Source organism: Bombina bombina, chromosome 9 (genome assembly GCF_027579735.1).
Source record: "Bombina bombina isolate aBomBom1 chromosome 9, aBomBom1.pri, whole genome shotgun sequence".
Taxonomy (NCBI): Eukaryota; Metazoa; Chordata; class Amphibia; order Anura; family Bombinatoridae; genus Bombina; species Bombina bombina.
The window spans coordinates 209,875,251-209,895,808 of record NC_069507.1 but is presented as its reverse complement, the minus strand read 5'-3'; the positions used below and the strand labels follow the sequence as shown (position 1 = coordinate 209,895,808).

At 37.8% G+C, this 20,558-nt stretch overlaps 1 protein-coding gene across 1 annotated transcript in view; it reads right to left on the bottom strand.

Moving 5' to 3' along the window:
- Positions 1 to 935: 935 nt before the first annotated feature.
- The window catches only part of JAKMIP3 (Janus kinase and microtubule interacting protein 3), a 167,000-nt gene continuing 147,377 nt past the window's right edge, over positions 936 to 20,558 (bottom strand). The window contains exons 16-22 of the mRNA XM_053691742.1: positions 18,276 to 18,341; positions 16,130 to 16,198; positions 15,566 to 15,643; positions 15,016 to 15,219; positions 13,078 to 13,143; positions 7,419 to 7,490; positions 936 to 1,656 (exon numbers count right to left, since the gene is read on the bottom strand). Of these exons, the coding sequence (XP_053547717.1) occupies positions 7,440 to 7,490; positions 13,078 to 13,143; positions 15,016 to 15,219; positions 15,566 to 15,643; positions 16,130 to 16,198; positions 18,276 to 18,341 (534 nt within the window). The 3' untranslated portion in view covers positions 936 to 1,656; positions 7,419 to 7,439. The remainder of the gene's footprint in view (positions 1,657 to 7,418; positions 7,491 to 13,077; positions 13,144 to 15,015; positions 15,220 to 15,565; positions 15,644 to 16,129; positions 16,199 to 18,275; positions 18,342 to 20,558) is intronic.

The following is a 20,558-nucleotide window of genomic DNA, read 5'->3' as shown; positions in this document are numbered from 1 at the left end:
AGAGCAGCGGTCATTTAAGAGGGGAGTATTGTACTCTATTCTAGTCACCCTGTACATTGTGTTGTTTAACATCTGACATATTTGTATAGTTTTAGATTATATATGTAGTTATGTAGTCTTCTATATGAGAACCAATTTCTCGCCCATTCGAAACCACCCTTTATCAATTGGTCCTGTGTGCATATTGTTTCATTGGTGGTGACGTGGTAAATAAGTGTGTCGGGAAGTTCCTGGACAGAAGAGCTCAAGTTAATTATTGAGGATAGAGAGAAATCGGGGTTATGGAGTAAAGAGGTTAGGGGGCCCGGACTAGAGGAAATGTGTGGATAATGTATAGAGGCCCAGCTCCAACGAGAGGCTGTTTCTTTTGTAATAGGATTGGTGAGGAACTTAATCTGATCTTGGAAGTCTGCCCTCCAGCATAGATTACACTTTATTTTAATGTATTTATGTTGTGTTTGGAGCAAATTTCTTTGTAAACCTTACACTCACGCTAATCAGACAAACGCAAATTTTGTTAGAGCACACCCCTTTACTTTCAACTTCTTGGAATGGATCCATCTGCAAGGTAGTCTGGTCGCGATATTGCTTATCGCGACCCGTGCTAACTCTAGCACACCACTTGTAATCTAACCCTATATGTTATTCTTTGTGCAAGGTCACACAAAAGACACATTCTCCAATATTTATTAAATGTGCTCCACTTGAAGTCTAGCCCTTCTTTTGCAATTTGTTTCATGTTCTTTATTATATATATATAAAAGTATATATGTGTGTGTAAATATATATACATACTGTATATTTATATATATTTATATATTTGTATAAATATATATATTAAACCCTGCTTACCTTAACATTTGAAATCCTTTACCAAAATCTTTTTTTAAAGGGCATTGCGATTTTCTTCAATTATTTCTATTCTTCCCCTTGGATACTTCATCAAGTTGATTTTAAACAATTTGGAAAAAAAAATAAGAAATGTTTTCACTTTGTTCATTAATTTTGCATGTGCTTCTTCCTTAAGATTTCTTCCAGTAACAAGAATATTTTTTTGGTTCCTTATATTTTTATGACATTCAGTATTTACCCCTTGTGCTTTACTTCTGTGCCAAGTGTTCTTACATTTTTTGGTTTAACTTCTTTTATGTCCATTGATCTACAATCTAATAGCAAAACTTGTTTGTTTTTTTCCGATGAGAATAAATAAATGCTGAGAAGCCATAGATCATGATTAATTCCAAAAAACAATCAAATACTTGGACGTTGTATCCCAATAGTCATTGGATTCAACACCGTTACCATAACTTTAAGTTTCCATTTTTCGTAAATTTTTGCTTGTGCACGTGACTAAAAAAAGATGACGTAAACATGGATATGATATATGTGCACTTCTTAATAGAAGTAATCTTCTACCTGCTTAGCAGGAAACCAAAATAAATCCATTTACTCTTAAGTAGCATAATGTTTTATGCAACGCATTAAGTTTATTGTTGTCTTTTAAATCTATAGTACACAAATTGCTGCAAATCCAGCGGAGCACCTCACCAGTGGAACTTGGAGAAAAAAAGTTTGATTTTGGGTGTCTAACAATGCACACAAGTCCATTGTGCATTTCTTGTAAAAAAATTCCATTCACAGCAGGTTTCATACAGGCTATGGAGGAAAAAAACAAAGAAACAAATCAGCTTAAGTTAAATCTAAATTGAAAATATGGAGTTAAGCCCACAGCTAGAAAGACCATGTGTCGTAATAAACATTATTTTATTTTGCTTAATCAAAACAGATGAATATGTACTATACTAAATGTCACGTGATCACAGCTGATGTTATGGACTACTTTACAAATATTCATTGCACCATTTAGCCGTTAACTGCTTTGATGCTTGGTGACCTATAGCATTAATTAAGCTACATATGTATCAAATAAATGTTGATATTTTATGTCAGCTAAGATCTCCTTTGACATGAATTGAGTGGACTATGGCCACAACAGACCCCCTCTCCACTCAATATGCTAAATTTACATTTCCTCAGATCAAAATCTATGTATAATAAAAGTCCAGATAGGTAATGACCCCATGGGAGATCACAGTCGCACTGTCTGCAATGACTCTTTCAAACTTAGCCTTTGAAGCTCAGGAAAATAGTAATTAACACTTACTTGGCAATCAAATGTTAGGTCACAAAGCCTCTGGGAAATTATAAATACACATTATGAACAAATGTCTATACTATAACTTTGAAATTCAATACAACTTGTGTATAATTTTCAGTTAAGGTATACCTCAGTATGGTATAAATGTGTAATTGTGGATCTGAGAAAAAAAATACCTAACAGTAATATATTAGATACATATTTGCTGAATTTAATAAGTAGCTATATAATCAATCTAAAATGTTTAACTGTGTCAGAATAACAACATTGTTTCTTTTATTTCAGACCGAGGAGAAAACAGTATATTGTCCCAGAAATTATATATAAATTGTGTTTTTCATGCACTCAAAATAACACTATCAAGAGATGTACAAAGATGTGGGCTATATTTATATTGAAAAGGAATGAGACTCCAATAAGCATATTTTAACATAGAATTGATAAAATACTTGTGTTTGATCTCAAATTGTACATTTTCAATTATATTAAATGGGATATATATGTTGACCAGAAAAGTTTATTAATACTGGAAATTAAAGTATATTTAATAAACATTTTAAAGGTTAGATACTAGACTGTTAGCAATATTGATCATGAAAGTGCATTTCTGGTTGTCTGCTGCCACCTATAGTTCAGAAATGGTATTACAACTAAAAGATATTTGGCTGCTCAGGGAGGCATTTCCCAAATAGCCAATGATATGTTCAGCTCGAAGGGCCTATCACAGACAAGCTTCATTAAAGGGACAGTTTACTCAAAAATTTTCTCCCCTTTAATTTGTTCCCAATGATCCACTTTACCTGCTGGAGTGTATTAAATTGTTAACAAGTAGCTCCTTTACCCGTATATTGGCATTTGAAATTGTTGATTTAGCATGTGGTATCCCCACCTATTCTGAAAGTTTGTGGCCGCGCGTACCAGCTATAGATAAGCTGCTGGAGTGTATTAAATTGTTAACAAGTAGCTCCTTTACCCGTATATTGGCATTTGAAATTGTTGATTTAGCATGTGGTATCCCCACCTATTCTGAAAGTTTGTGGCCGCGCGTACCAGCTATAGATAAGCTTTGTAAACGCAGCCAGCAGAAGAAATTACACTTCCAGTGGGATATAGCAGAGATAAGGCAATAAAATGCTGATTTTCCATTGTTCTCTCAAAGTACTGGTGATTGTTTTAAGGACAGATATAAGATAAAGAAGCAGCTTTAATATACACAAATAAGCCTTAAAAGCTAATTTTCATACATTTTTTACTCTGCAGTTGGTAAAAGAAGCAATTGTAAACACATTAAGGGAAAAACTATTTTACAGTATACTGTCCCTTTAAGGGCCTATCAAAAGACAAGGTTCACCAATGATTAGAATAAAAAAATGTGGAGTTTATCACGTGATATATTCTCTTGCACAGAGGAAAAAAGGGTCTACGCTGCTGAGTTTTAACTCTCTGACTTGTCTTGCTGCCTTGGTTTACAGAAAGCAACATTGGGCCCCCCAAGGCAGAACATAGTGTGATCTGTGATGTCATTGCAGAAAGTGCAAGACACCTGCAGAAAGTGCAGGACTCTTCAAACAGATCTGCACTGTGTTAAGATTTATTTAACACAGTGGAGCTAGAGAGGAGAAAGTTTATTTTTTTTTATCTTGAATCCATTCGGTCTGTCAGATTAAGTCTGCCTGGAGACTGGATGTGCACCTCTGGTCTGTATTTTTTTTACTTTAATAGCTGGTGTCTGCCTGTCAGAGCACAGCACATGGAAATCGTAGGAAGCTGCACTCTAGCAGTGAGCATGGTAGAATCTCAGCACGATTCCTCCCCCTCTTCTGTCTGCTGTTTATCTTTAGCTCAGCAAGCTCAGTCCACTGGAGGTAAAACATTTTTTAACAGAGAGAGAGCTGCAATAGTATAACCCTTTCTGGCAATCATAAGGCTAAGTTGTCTCCAAATGTTAGCTATGAGGGCAGTAGTTTATGTGGGAGGGAGGGAGTGTAGCTCCGTGTTTTACTGCTTAATGGTCCTGTAATCACTGAAGTGTAACTTGCAGGAGTAAGTCTGTTCTTATTTGTATTCCTTATTTAGATGATCTGCTCTTTAAAACTAATCTTTTATCATTCATATACATAAAATTGCATTTAAATACAAAACTATATTTTTTCAGTTTAATTAACAATGGTCTAGTGTATATATATATATATATATATATAAATCAATGTAAATATTTGCATAGGAAATTAATACATCTAAGCAAGTATCCCCGCTTGCTTTAGCCCAGAAATTCTTAATATGCAATGTCTCCAATGCACAAGAGAATTGTGGGTAAGATATGCAAATTAGGTATGCAAATTCTCAGTTTTTTTGCTTCAAAAATACTGTTTTAACACAGCGATCCTTTTAAACAGGAATATGACAGCAAATCAGAAATCACTCACTAGACAAGCCTGTTTCGTTCTTTTTAGAACTCATCAGTAGGAGATAGATTTCTGATTGCTGCATTGGAAAAGCTATTTTCATGGTTAAACCAAAATTCATTAAAATTATGGGGGGGGAGATAAAAAACTGAAATTAAAATCCTCCATGTCTCAAAATTAAATCAATGTAAATATTTGCATAGGAAATTAGTACATCTAAGCAAGTATCCCCCTTGCTTTAGCCCAGAAATTCTTAATATGCAATGTCTCCAATGCACAAGAGAATTGTGGGTAAGATATGCAAATTAGGTATGCAAATTCTCAGTTTTTTTGCTTCAAAAATACTGTTTTAACACAGCGATCCTTTTAAACAGGAATATGACAGCAAATCAGAAATCACTCACTAGACAAGCCTGTTTCGTTCTTTTTAGAACTCATCAGTAGGAGATAGATTTCTGATTGCTGCATTGGAAAAGCTATTTTCATGGTTAAACCAAAATTCATTAAAATTATGGGGGGGGGGAGATAAAAAACTGAAATTAAAATATATATATATATATGTATGTGTGTGTGTGTGTGTGTGTGTGTATATGTGTGTGACTGTGTGTATATGTGTGTGTGTATGTGTATGCGTGTGTATGTGTATGCGTGTGTATGTGTGTGACTGTGTGTATGTGTGTGACTGTATGTGTGTGTGTATGTATGTGTGTGTATGTATAAGTGTGTGTGTAAATGTGTTTGTGTGTATGTATATGTGTGTGTGTGTATATGTGTTTATGTGTATGTGTGTATGTATGTGTGTATGTATGTGTGTGTATGAGTGTGGGTATGTGTATATGTGTGTGTGTGTATATGTGTGTGTGTATGTGTATATATGTGTGTGTATATATGTGTGTGTATATGTGTGTGTGTTGTGTGGGTATGGCAAATTAGGGGTTAATAGTTTTATTAGCTAGTTTGCGATGTTGGGGTTGGCAGATTTAGGGGTTAATACTTTAGTTATTACTTGTGGTGTGGGTTTGATGGCAGATATAGGGGTAAATAATGTAATTATTACTTGCGGTGTGGGTTTGATGGCGGATATAGGGGTTAATAATGTAATTATTACTTGCGGTGTGGATTTGATGGTGGATATAGGGGTTAATATACTTTATAAATTATTGCAATGGGACATTGTGGTTGACAGGTAGATAGATATTGCGCATGTGTTAGTTTATATTTTTAGGCAGTTACAGAAGTTACTGTGCTCACATACTCAGCGCAAGGCTTGCTGCGGCTGCCTTTGTGTGGTGAAGTGAAAATGGAGTAAAATTTATCCATTTTCATCACGTAAATCCTTGTGCTGAATATTGGAATTAAAATTAATTAGGCATATTGCGCTGTGGGGGGTTGTAGGTTTAGGGGTTAATACTTTTATTAGTTCCGATGTTTGATGGCGGATATAGGGGTTTTACGTGTCGAGTTTATTTTTGGGAGGCTGGTTAGACATTTACGGGAGATTTTATATATTTTTTTAACTATTCTTAGGCGCCAGCAGTTTCTAAAGTGCCATAACATAAGTCACTAGCGGCTCCTGAAATTTGTATTTACACTCATTCCTGTACATCGCTAGTTTATCTGGCTTACGGCACTTTATGAACTGCCAGCACCCTATGTGTAATACTCTGATGTGCAAGGTGAAATTACTGGCGGCGCCGATTGCAGCGCTTGCACTGAAGCCTGCGCCATATATGTGTAATCTCGCCCAAGTTGTGATGGCGGATAGAGGGGTTTTGATGTGTCAGTTTTATTTTTGGGAGGTGGGTTAGATTTCAATGGGAAATAGGTCTCAAAAAGCTCCTTTTTCCTCTTTTACACCTAGTTGAGCTGGGTGTAATGTTTCTTAATGTATCGGCAGCCTCCAACAGTGTATTAACGGTTTGCAAAACCTGGTGTTATTTATAGATTAGCAGCTTCTGATACTTTGTATGGGACACGAAAATGTTTTCAGCAGTGAGAGTCCGGTTGCCAAAATTAAGGTATAACGGGCCATTGGAAACAGTTGGTGAACGATATTACTTCCGACAGCATATTTATCAGTTTGCGAGTGCACACAAACCTAATTACGGCTCAATGGAAACAAGAGCTTTTTTGAAATTGGGTTGTAAAATCTAAGCAAAAATATTTTACCGTTTTTGCCGCAGTTATCTCTGATGCCATGAATTATAAAAATAATAATGGTATATTGTGAATCTGCTGGGCTTGCTGAAAAAAAATTATATACAATTTGTGTGGGTCACTCCCTGAAATGTGACTTACAATAGAGTTTAAATGTAGGTAGCAAAAAAAGCTCAAAACTGGTGCAGCACCGGGGTGAAAAAAGGCTTAGCAGCGAAAGGGTTAAGCAAGTAAAAGATAGTGATTAACCCCATCCTCAAGACAATGCCCAGTGTTGTTCCTGAGGAGTTTCCAAACTATTAACTTACTGAAGCAAAGGGGCCTATCTATCAAGCTCCATATGGAGCTTGAAGCCCCGTGTTTCTGGCGAGCACTCAGGCCAGTGACCGCTGCTCCATAACCTGTCCGTCTGCACTGAGGAGGCGGACAGACATCGCCGCAAATCAACTCGATCGAATACGATTGGGTTGATTGACACCCCGCAGCTAGCGGCCGATTGGCCGCAAATCTGCAGGGGGCGGCGTTGCTCCAAACAATTTGCAAGAGCTGCTGGTGCAATGCTGAATGCGGAGAGAGCGTATTGCTCTCCACATTCAGCGAGGTTTGTCGGACATGATCCTCAATGTCGGATCATGTCCGACAGGCCTTTCATAAATTGGCCCCAAAGTGTATGGTTAAAACTTAAAACTAAAACTTACCCAGCATTATGTGCTGACGATCTACGACCAAAGTATAAAAGCTAAAGAGAAAAATAAAAACAAAAATAAAAACTGAAAAAAAAAAAAGGAAATAGGTTAGATGAACTGAAATTGTGTTTGCTTTTTTGCACAAAATATATTACAAAATATTCTTCAATTCTAAACAAGTAAATGTAAATCAATAAATGCTGACAGATACAAGAAGGTATTTTAGTCATTATGAATGGTACGTGCTTTATTAAGCAGTAATGCAGAAATTAATAGTTTTCTCTATACTGCATTGTTATTTTATGGGAGACCTGCTATTTGTAAGAAAAAAAAAAACCTGAATTACTATATGTCAGAGACATTGTCAATAATGGTTTGAGATTACCAGCACTAAATATATTAGTTACAAATATGTATAGAAGTATATTCTATCAGATGAGAAAGTGCCTTGTTTTGCTTTTTTTCCTGATGCTTTCAACTGAAAATAGGTCAATGTTTTGTGCAGCTCTCTTGTTTAATATTGTTTCTATAATTTCCTCTGGATCCATTTCAGCTCCTATAACTCAGATTATTATTAAATTATGTTTCTAATCTTTTTCACTCTGGTCTTGCCTGTAGGTTTGTCAATCCTGCCAATTCTGCCATATCAGCAGGTAACGTGTTAATTAATGCACTTCCCATTGGAAAACACCCTCATGTTTATAGGTTGCTTAACCCCCGTACGTCGCTGGTCCTTTTATGGGGATTACATTATTATGGGAATAGCGAGACCACACTGTTCCGTGACCAGCAGGAAGAAGGGAAGGTATAATAGCAAGCCCCAGGAACCGCGCTTTTATAAACAAGAAAACCTTTAATGACCAGCGACGTACATGGTATGTTGCGTTTATTATATTATATTATAAGTGTCAGGGTGCCAGGAATCAGACTGAGACAAGAAGTGCAAAAATAATCACACCTTTATTAATAGCAAAAAATAATAAAAAGTCCACAAGTCAAATAACAAGCCAGGAATCAAAACCAGAGCTGGTAGTCAGACGAGCCGAGTCAGGAGCCAAAGTGAATAGTCAGACGAGCCGAGTCAGGAGCCAAAGCGAGTAGTCAGACGAGCCGGAATCAGGAACAAGGAGAACAGCAGAGTCAGAAACAACCCAGGGATCAGGAATCAGGAGGGACGTCAGACAGCCAGGTAATACACTGGAACTCACAAATGGGTCTGAGACAATGCAAGGGCAAAGCATACTGAACAGAGGCCCTTTAAATAATAAGTGATGACATCACAATTCTGAGACTGCAACCTGTCTCACACAGATGATGTACACCAGTCTGGTCATAAAAGGGCATGCAGGAAAGGAGCAGCATCACACACTATGCACCAGAGTCGGCAAGAGAGGTGAGTAAAATGGCTGCCAGCAGCACATGGCAAACAAAGCAGGGAAAAAACCCTGACAGTACCCACCCCTCAATGACCCCTCCCCCATGGGAGGACAAAAGGCTTATTGGGGAAACTGGCATGGAAGGCACGGAGGAGGGCGGGAGCATGAACATCAGAGGAGGGAACCCATGAATGCTCCTCCGGACCGTAGCCCCTCCAGTGAACCAAATACTGTGAGCATTCCCTTGGGCATAGAAGAGTCAATAATGCTGCTGACCTCATATTCTTCATGGTTGTCAATAAAGATAGGATGGGGGCGAGGCAACACACTTGTAAACCAATTACAAACCAATGGTTTCAAGAGGGAGACATGAAAAACATTGGAAATGGGCATTGCAGGAGGAAGGTCAAGAGCGTAGGTCACAGGATTGACCCATCAGAGTATTCGAAAAGGACCAACATAACAGGGAGCCAGTTTATTGGAAGGCACACGAAAGTTCAAGTTCAGGAGGACAGCCAAACCCTCTCACCAACCTGGTAGGAAGGCGCGGGCAGATGCCTACGATCAGCCTGGAACTTTTGGCGCTGCATAGAACGATGAAGGCAATCCTGAATCTACACCCAGAACGGAGTTGCCGGAGATGCTTCTCCAAAGCCGGAATACCTTGATACATGAATGAATCGGGCAACAAGGATGGTTGAGACCCATAATTCGCCATGAACGGGGATAACTTGGAGGAAGCATTAATAGCACTATTACGAGCAAACTCAGCCCAAGGTAACAGTTCAGACCAATTATTGTGGTGATCTGAGACATAGCAATGGAGGAAATGTTCCAGAGCTTGATTAGACCGTTCCGCAGCCCCATTGGATTGAGGGTGATATGCCGAGGAGAAGGAAAACTGGATCCCCATTGGAGCACAAAAGGAAAGCCAAAATCTGGAGACAAACTGGCTACCCGGTCCGACACTATCTCCTTGGGTAACCCATGTAAACGGAAGACCTCCTGGGCAAATATTGAAGCAAGCTCCTGAGCGGTAGGCAACTTCTTCAAGGGAATGCAATGTGACATTTTAGAAAAACGGTCAACCACCATAAGGATAACAGTATTACCATTGGAAACAGGGAGCTCGACAATGAAGTCCATGGAAAGATGTGTCCAAGTATGCTCACCATTATCAATAGGTTGGAGAAGACCCACAGGAAGACATCATGGAGTCTTATTCTGTGCACAAACTGAGCAGGAGGCAACATACGCAGCAACATTAGAACGAAGACCTGGCCACCAGAATTTTCGAGTGACAGACCAAATCATTTTGCTTCAGATATATAAGTTAAATTCTTGTGGTCAGTAAGAATGAGCACTGGTAAGTTAGTACCCTCGAGAAGATGCCTCCATTCCTTGACTGCCAAAATTATAGCCAGTAACTCCCTGTCACCAATTTCATAATTGCACTCCGCTGGAGACAATTTCTTAGAGAAGAAACCACACGGATGCAAGGAACCATCAGGCATAGGACGTTGAGACAAGAGGGCACCTACTCCAGTCTCAGACGCATCGACCTCAAAAACGAAAGGCAGGACAGGGTTAGGATGAGTCAGAAATAGAGTGACAGCAAAGGCAGTCTTGAGACTATCAAAGGCCTTAATGGCAGTAGGTGACCAATGGAGTGGATCATTCTCTTTATGGGTCATGTCTGTGATAGGTTTGACCAAGGAAGAAAAGTTTTTAATAAACTTTCTATAGTAATTGGCGAACCCCAAAAAACGTTGAATAGACCGACGATCAACTGGGCAAGGCCACTGCAGAACTGCAGACAACTTGTCAGGATCCATGAAGAACCCTGCAATTGAGAAAACATAACCTAGGAAGGTTACGGACATCATTAATAAATTCCTGGAAAACAGCAGCAACATTACATAGGCCAAAGGGCATTACAAGATACTCATAATTCCCGCTCCTGGTGTTAAATGCTGTTTTCCATTCATGGCCCTCCTTGATCCTAACGAGATTGTACGCTCCTCTCAAATCAAGTTTAGAAAAGACTGTAGCTCCCTTGAGGTGGTGAAAGAGTACCATAATGAGCGGAATAGGGTAAGCATTCTTAATGGTAAGACGATTAAGACCCCTATAATCGATGCAGAGGAAAACGCCTGAGGTAACATCTCAAAGTAAATGCCAACCTGGTTCAAAAATCCTCTGCACTGATTAGGATCGCCTCCAAATTGCTGAGGTAGAGGTGCAGAACCGGACATGATCCTGGTAGGACTACATGCAGCAGTGGAAACAGGAGCAGACATAACTTGCGGGACACTTTGGTCCAAATGTGCTGTGCGAGTCAGCAGGGTTTGCAGGGCTAGTGCAAATTGATCCAAGCGGTGATCCTGTTCATCCATCCTGGAAATGATGGCAGGTAAAGGTGGATTATTAGCACCATCAGGATTCATGGCCCTTGTGTAATGTCAGGGTGCCAGGAATCAGACTGAGATGAGAAGTGCAAAAATAATCACACCTTTATTAATAGCAAAAAATAATTAAAAGTCCACAAGTCAAATAACAAGCCAGGAATCAAAACCAGAGCTGGTAGTCAGACGAGCCGAGTCAGGAGCCAAAGTGAATAGTCAGACGAGCTGAGTCAGGAGCCAAAGCGAGTAGTCAGACGAGCCGGAATCAGGAACAAGGAGAACAGCAGGGATCAGGAACCAGGAGGGACGTCAGACAGCCAGGTAATACACTGGAACTCACAAACGGGTCTGAGACAATGCAAGGGCAAAGCATACTGAACAGAGGCCCTTTAAATAATAAGTGATGACATCACAATTCTGAGACTGCAACCTGTTGTACACACGGATGATGTACACCAGTCTGGCCATAAAAGGGCATGCAGGAAATGAGCAGCATCACACACTATGCACCAGAGTCAGCAAGAGAGGTGAGTAAAATGGCTGCCAGCAGCACATGGCAAGCAAAACAGGGAAAAACCCCTGACATTAAGGGGTTAAAGCTATCCATTTTAAGTCTTGTACCTATAAATACTCATTCTTTTGGGATGTTGATCTAGTTTATTCTTTCCTTTGTAAGTGCACCCCTAAAAATCTATTTTCTTGGAAACATCTATTCACTAAATTAGCTATTTTTCTTTGTCTTTTCTCCTACTGTAGAGTTTCCAATGTACAACCTAGAGTATAATGCTAAAATGTTTCCTCCATTTGTGGCCACTTTCATTCTTTCTCACAAAACCAAATGTTTGCCTCATCTTCTTTCCTTATTTCCCTGACCAACCTCAGTTATGTGTTAACTGTCTAAAAGAATGTCTAGAACCTTTTTATAACTCCTCTGCTTCTCAATTTTTAATTCCCTTTGTTTCTTCTCATAAGTATTTCACCTCTACTATAAGGTGAGTAAACTGGATCATGCCCCTTGTTGGTATTGAAGATATCTTTTCTGCTTATTCTGTAAGAGGAGCTTCTGCCTTCAAAACCCTTAGAAATCTAGATTTTATTAAAGACAAAGAGACACATATTCTTTTAAATATCTTCTTCTCCAAGTTCTCCAGTTTGGTCTTCCTGGTAACTCTTCAAAGTTTTTCCCCATTGAATTGCTAGTTTTAATTTGCTGTCTTGTTTTTCACATTATGCTGTACGTTGTGTCTTTAATTTAAACGTGTTATTGTGTTCTTTGAAAGGCAGTAAATTGAAAGATTAAGCAAAATATTCATCTGTGTCTTTATTAAAATCTAGATCACTACACTATAACTATTAAAATCAGAATTGATACTAGTTCATATTGTTTCATGTTCTTTAAGCTACAATGCAGTGGTTTACTTCCATACTACATTATAAAACAAGGTTATGGAGAAATCAAATTCCTTAATATTTTCCAGATAGTTTACCTCATGTTTTATCTTTTTCTTCTATTTAGAAACAGCGTCTTATCTAGTAGAACCCCTTACAAAGTCCTGACAGATAAACTGTCCTTCTATAGTTCCTTAGACATTTTGAAATTCACATCATTCCTTGATCCTTTGGGGCATTTTGGTTCCGTCACTAGTAGGAGGAGGGTTTACAGTTTACTTTTGTTTAATCAGTTGGAAAACGTTTGAGTTGGATAGACAATCCTATGCTGTTATTTCGGCTCTGTCATAAATGTCTTTATGTCACTTTCAATTATAGTGTGAACCAACTTTTAAATTCAGAATTTATTTATTCCTTTATATGAATGTAATGTTCTGAAACCTCAATAAAGAAAAAATAGTTTACTGAAACCTGATTGGCTAAATCCAGGGAAAAAGTTACCTTTTCTTCTAACTCTTTAATTTGTCTTTTTTGAAACTCTATTTTTTCTTCCAGCTCCTTTATTCTCTGAAAAACAAAACAGAGAGTAAAAATATCTGTAACAAATTATAACTGCAAAAATGCAATATTTACAATATTTTAATGGAATCAATGTTACGGTTAATTTCTTCAACAGAACAACATGCCTTGTTTTATTATAGACAATTGCAGGTCTCACCGAATGAAACAGCTATCTCTTTATGTTTTTTATATTTTCTCTCCTAGTTCATTATGGATAGTAGAAGCAGGAAAATGCCCTTAAGGGCCCCAACATCTACAACTAATGTATTTTTAATATTACTAAAAGTTACACTTGCACTGTTGTGTTTTGTCTCTAACAGTAGTGACGTTTTCATAACTGAGTTTTAAAATGAGCACCTATTGTAATCCGTTACCATCTGCATCACTGATAAACCATCTAATTGCAACTTTTATGATGTCATGACGGGCAGACTGTGCACCCTTTTTCTATCGCTATATGGTCACTTTTAAACATAGACAAGTATTGGTTCTGACAATATTTATTTCTATTATTTGTTCAAGCACTGTTTCCCTTTCGGCGTAATCTGACAACAAGATGGCAACAACTTGTTTTTATGGATAGGACTTATATTCTTATACTAAATTTAATCATAACTAAAACTGTAAAGTGAGAACCTGCTGCCTTGCAACATTGTATCTCCTTAAGATTCCCTCAAAGAAGATAGAGTCTTTGTGACTGTGTTTTTGTAGACTAATCTAAGTTCAAAGACGCTCATGGCAGAGTACAAAGTACTTGATTTGCCAACTGGGGTTTGATCTCCTGCAAGCTGCTTTTGATAATGGCCAGGGTTCTTGCTAAGCTGCAATCATGGTGCTATCAATAGTGACAACCATAGTATCCAGCCCATTGTTTGTTAAAAAGGGGGGCAGGTATGGGAGCCTTGTGAGATCTGAACTGGGGGACATAATGTGGCCCATTGTTTGTTACAAAAGGGGGCAAGTAGGGGAGCCTTGTGAGATCTGAACTGGGGGACATAATGTGGCCCATTGTTTGTTACAAAAGGGTGCAGGTAGGGGAGCCTTGTGAGATCTTAACTGGGGGACATAATGTGGCCCATTGTTTGTTACAAAAGGGGGCTGGTAGGGGAGCCTTGTGAGATCTGAACTGGGGGACATAATGTGGCCCATTGTTTGTTACAAAAGGGGGCAGGTAGGGGAGCCTTGTGAGATCTGAACTGGGGACATAATGTGGCCCATTGTTTGTTACAAAAGGGTGCAGGTAGGGGAGCCTTGTGAGATCTTAACTGGGGGACATATTGTGGCCCATTGTTTGTTACAAAAGGGGGCTGGTAGGGGAGCCTTGTGAGATCTGAACTGGGGGACATAATGTGGCCCATTGTTTGTTACAAAAGGGGGCAGGTAGGGGAGCCTTGTGAGATCTGAACTGGGGGACATAATGTGGCCCATTGTTTGTTACAAAAGGGTGCAGGTAGGGGAGCCTTGTGAGATCTTAACTGGGGGACATAATGTGGCCCATTGTTTATTACAAAAGGGGGCTGGTAGGGGAGCCTTGTGAGATCTGAACTGGGGGACATAATGTGGCCCATTGTTTGTTACAAAAGGGGGCAGGTAGGGGAGCCTTGTGAGATCTTAACTGGGGGACGTAATGGGACATTCAAGTCTTTGATCAGGAAACAGTGGCCATACTTGGGAACTACAAAGCACTTTAAATGTATCTGGCTTAAAGTATTTCTATTTTTTTTCTATTTCTAAAAACCACATATTTAAAAATCATTTAGAAAAAAAAATATTTCAAAAGTTTTACCTTTTTATAATGATGCAACATTTTCCATCTCATGATCTTATCTTGCTCTATATGGCTGCTATGAATATGTAGGATGCCCAGTTATTCTTTACCTGTTGAGCATGCTGAATAATCTCCATCCTCTCACGCAAGATCTGGGCATCTCTTTCTCGAAGCTCACTCATCACTTGACGTTTCCACTGTTCTACTGCGCATTTCAGTTTCTCCCTTTCTTCCTCAGAAAGTATTTGGAACATCTTAGCACCAGCTTCCTGTTGCAGGGCATCATATAGCATTGCCTCCAACTCTAAGATATGCTGTGCCAAGGTAAGAGCACACAAGTGTTTTGTGAATGTAAATATACTGTATGGCAAGAATATGAAATAACTTCACAGTTGGAAGCTTTATGACTGTATATATTGCTGCTGAGTGGCACTTAATGAATTCTGTCATTTTTGAGTTGCTATTTTGCAGTGAGTTTTTTTCAGATATTAGTTTCATGAACAGGTTTTATTAAATCTAGGCCCCATGACCTTATTTCTAGTCAGGAAATTAAATACCCAATGGAAGGTAGTCCACAACTCGTCTGGTATCTACTACTAACCAAAAAAAAACCTTCAGTACCTGGAGTGCTGCCAGCAGAACGTTTTAATAAAAGCTTACCTTATGGGCTTGATCCAATGACTGTTTCCGGAAGTCCAGCTCATCTTCCAGATACCCTTTCTGCTTGGTGAACAATTCCTATGAAAAAGACAAAAAGGCCTATTTATCAAAGGTCTATCGGACCTGATCCGACAGTGCGGATCAGGTCCGACAGACCTCGCTGAATGCAGAGAGCAATACGCTCTCTGTATTCAGCATTGCACAAGCAGCTCTTGTGAGCTGCTGGTGCAACGCTGCCCCCTGCAGATTTGCGACCAATCGGCCACAAACAGGGGGTTGTCAATCAACCTGATCATACTCCATCGGGTTGAATTGTGTCAATCTCTGTCCGCCTCATCAGAGCAGGCACATAAGGTTATGGAACAGCGGTCTTTAGACCGCTGCTTCATAACTGCTGTTTCTGGCGAGCCTGTAGGCTCGCCAGAAACACGGGCCCTCAAACTCCATTTGGAGCTTGATAGATAGGCCTCTAAGTCTGTTTTTTTGCTCATTACTGCATTATTAGATGCATAGTAGCATTATTAATTTTGAAATATTCCCCGTTAGTTACATTATTGAACTTACTTTCTCATGCTCAATGTCCACCATCTTCTGCTGAAGAGCAGATTCTGTCACCTCTATCTGCTGGAGCCACTAGACACAAAAACCAGGAGCAGATTTATATCACACTGAAATTAAAACTAAAGGCACATTAATAGAAACCCCTATAAAATGTTTAATAGACAACCCCTGGTCGAATAAGTTGTGAATGATTTATGTACTTCTTAATGTTCCAATAAAGCTGTTTGCAGTTAATTTGTTCATTCTTACATGGAACTTCCTAATATATCAGACATTAGTGCTTTAACTGAGTTTGGTGTGTCCCTGGAGACAGGTGTAAGCCTATAGACCTATATATCTACCATTTATTCTTACCAAGTGGCTAAGAAACTTGGCTAGAAGTTAAAGGGACAGTCTTATCATAATTAAACTTTCATAACTTTCAAATTTACTTTTAACATCAAATTTGCTTTGTTCCCTTGGTGGTATTTTTGAAAACATAAACCTAGGTAGGCTCAAACTGATTTCTAAAACCGTTGAAAACCGCCTCTTAGCTCACAGCATTTTGAAAGTTTTTCAGAGTTAGACAATACTAGTTCATGTGTGTCATATAGTTAACATTGTGCTCACTCCCGTGGAGTTATTTAGGAGTCTGCACTGGTTGGCTAAACTGATGTATGTCAAAAGCGCTAAGATAAAGGTGCAGTCTGCAGAGGCTTAAATACAAGGTAATCACAGAGGTAATATGTTTATTAATATAACAGTGTTGGTTATGCAAAAGTGAGGATTGAGTAATAATGGGATTATCTATCTTTTTAAACAATATAAAGTCTGGAGTAGACTGTCCCTTTCATAAATAATAACAAAACAGCTATTTTATGACGACTAAACATAACAATCAGCCGCTTGCAGGGAGTGTCAATGAATCTGATCGGGTTTATTTCTGTTCGCGGCCTCAGACGGAGAGGTTATGGAGCATCGGTCTTTGACGGTCCTTCAGACTTGCCAGAAACACGGGGCATCAAACTCCTTACGGAGCTTGATAACTTGACCCCTAAAACTTAACCCCTTACTCCTTCTAGTAAGCAGGTAGCACAACTATAGTTACTTGATTATCAAATGACCATCTGAGAAAATTCTGAAGCTGACACATAATTAAGCATATCATTTTCTGGTATAGACTGCAAAAATATTTTGTCTTCTTGAGACATGGTAGTTTGACAACAAATTTTCATCAAATTACAATATGAACAATGATAAATAATGCCCAGTTTAAACCTGCACAGAGTTCTAGACACATAAGCCCAACATCTTTTTTATACATATGCCAGGACAAATCATTTGGTATGAAATATAAGATTAAACTCTGGAGTCATTCAGTGCGGCTGAATTTTGTCAACATTACTGGTTTGTTAACAGAAATTTGTGAATCACTTATTTCCTATAACAGAATGTCTTCAAGGCAGAAGAGGATCAGCTGAACAACAACTTAAAGGGACAGTCTACTCCAGAATTGTTATTGTTTAAAAATATAGAGAATCCCTTCATTACCCATTCCCCAATTTTACATAACTGACACTGTTATATTAATATACATTTTAACTCTGTGATTACCTTGTATCTAAGCCTCTGCAGACTGCCCCCTTATCTCAGTTCTTTTGACAGACTTGCATTTTAGCCAATTAGTGCTTACTCTTAAATAACTCCACGGTCGTGATCACAATGTTATCTATATGGCACACATGAACTAGCACTGTCTAACTGTGAAAAACTGTCAAAATGCACTGAGATAAGAGAAAGCGTTCAAGGGCTTAGAAATTAGCATATGTGCCTATCTAGGTTTAGCTTTCAACAAAGGATACAAAGAGAACAAAGCAAGTTTGATGATAAAAGTAAATTTGTTTATTTGCTAAAGGGGGTGCTCATTTTTCATTGTGGAGTGACTGCAAAGAATACAGTAGAATAAGTGGGGTTTTTTTTAAATTCAACTGAATCTGAAAGCATATATCTAATATTTTTTGTGTTGGTAAAGTAAACTCATTTAAAATGTTGTTTTAACCCAACCCCATAATAAATCCTTGTGACATAATATTCACAAGTGATTTAATTATAATACTTAATTTAAAGAAACATTTTTTTCTAAAAGTGATAAATTAGTAAATTAATTTACCTTTTCAGCCAAATTTAGGACAGTTCTTGCTTGAATAATAACCACCTGTTCGTCATTAGCCAAGTTCTGCAAACACATTTATAACAAGTTAGCAAAGCTGATTAGTTTTATTTGCTTCTTCTTAAAATCTTACAGAAAAACTAAAAATACATTCAAATTCAACTATAAATGATTTTAAGAATTCAGAGGTCATATTAATTAAATATGGTGTAACAGTCTTACTGTGGTTAACCATGTTTTGTATATATGTATCTTAAAGTAGCAGAAAAAATAAAGTGATGGTGAATTTCAGACTAAAAGAATGTTGCAATGAAAAATATATTAGTTTGCAAGTAAAACCACATAATATATATCTTTTTTAAAAGTTTATATATATTTTATAAAAAAAGATTTATAATCCTAATTGGTATTGTCTGTTCCTCCCCCCCCCCCCCTCATTTCCTCTTTTGACTGGGTTGTGATGTATAGAGCAGTCAAATCCACTCTCTACATAGGCTTTCTAAGGGGTTTAAAGGGGCTGGACTTCAAGATTGTCAAATGACACACATGCTGATTGGATGTTAACTAGAACTGGCATAAAAAAAAAGAGTTCATCCAAGTGGGCCGGCATAACATTGTAATAGAAGCATTACTATATGCACTAATTTAACCCTTTAACAGATGGATTAAAAACAGAAAAAGATACACATATACTTTTTTAATGTCAAAGATTAAATATATTAGTTAAAGGGAAAGGAAACCCAAATTTTTTCTTTCATGATTCAGATAGAGAATACAATTTTAAACAACTTTCCAATTTAATTATATTGTTTCATTTGCTTCCTTCTCTTGTTAACCTTTGCTGAAATGTTTATCTAGGAAATCTCAGGAGCAGCAAAGAACCTAGGTTCTAGCTGCTGATTGGTTGCTGCATGTATATACTGATTTTCATTGGCTCACCCATGTGTTCAGTCAGCAACCAGTAGTGCATTGCTGCTCATACCAAGAGAACAAAGAACATTTGATAATAGGAGTAAATTAGAAAGTTGCTTAAAATTGCATGCTCTATCTGAATCATTAAAGAAAAAAAATGTGGGTTTCATATCCCTTTAAGGTTTGCCATAACTTTAATGCTAAAGTTTTCAGTCTTTTTTATGCAAACTCAACATTTAATCACCATTTAAGATGTTTAATCAATGCAAATAAAAAGGCCTGATTTGCGCCCAGATTTCAAGTGTACAAGATCAATTTTATATTTTGTGACAACAGAGAAAATATGTTTATTTAAAATATAAAATTGGTCTTGAAAAAGGTCCTGATATGATGACTGTGATATGGTGAAATAAAAAGTTGAAGATATATTGAAAATTAAGTCCTGAGAGTGGAAAATATTTTTAAAGAGATAGCAAAGCTTATATATATTATATATGCTTAGTATATATCAGAAATTAAGCATTGATTTGCAAAAGATCGGATACAAAATATTTAAATATGTCAAAATAAGCACTGATTTGTAGTCTAGGGAGATACCTCTTAGAAATCCTCTTGACTATGTGTTTACCATATATATAACTGGGTGCATGTCAAACAATCACTTTGAAGCATGTTAATGGGCAAGGTTCTAAATCATGCATGACACACACCAGCCTCTCTGCGGTGCAGTGGAAAAGAAGACATTGCAAAAATTCTGTTATTGCTCATAATTAAATGCAAATTTTGGTCTTTGATCACCCTTAGTTAAAAGTATAACACTTGCAGACACAGAAACCTACGTACGCTCACGCAAATGATGAAGTGGCAAGAGGGAGTATTTCATTTAAAAATAACTATTTTGGCTATATATAATTGACTTAAATATAATGCTCAAAAAAGTTTTGTTATCCATCTGAAACACAATCAATTAAAGTGAATGTAAACTTAATACTAGTGCCCCACGGCATTGGATATACGTTTAAAAATTAGCCAGTGTTTAATTCATTAAATCTTTTATATGTATGTATTTTGCCCATTTTTCACCTATTTACCGCTGCAACAATAAGCGCAACTCTCCCGTTCGCCATTTTGTCTAATTGATTGACAGTTGACGATTCGTAAAAGAACTAATCCTTGTTTCCCCCCGGGCCGTGACGTTTATGCAAAAGGGGCTAAACGCCCCTGGGGGGAATCAAGGATTAGTTCTTTTACAAATCATCATCTGTCAATCAATTCGAAAATATGGTGGACGGGAGAGCTGCGCTTATCGTCGCAACAGTAAATAGGTAAAAATTGGGCAAAATACATACATATAAAATATTTGATGAATTA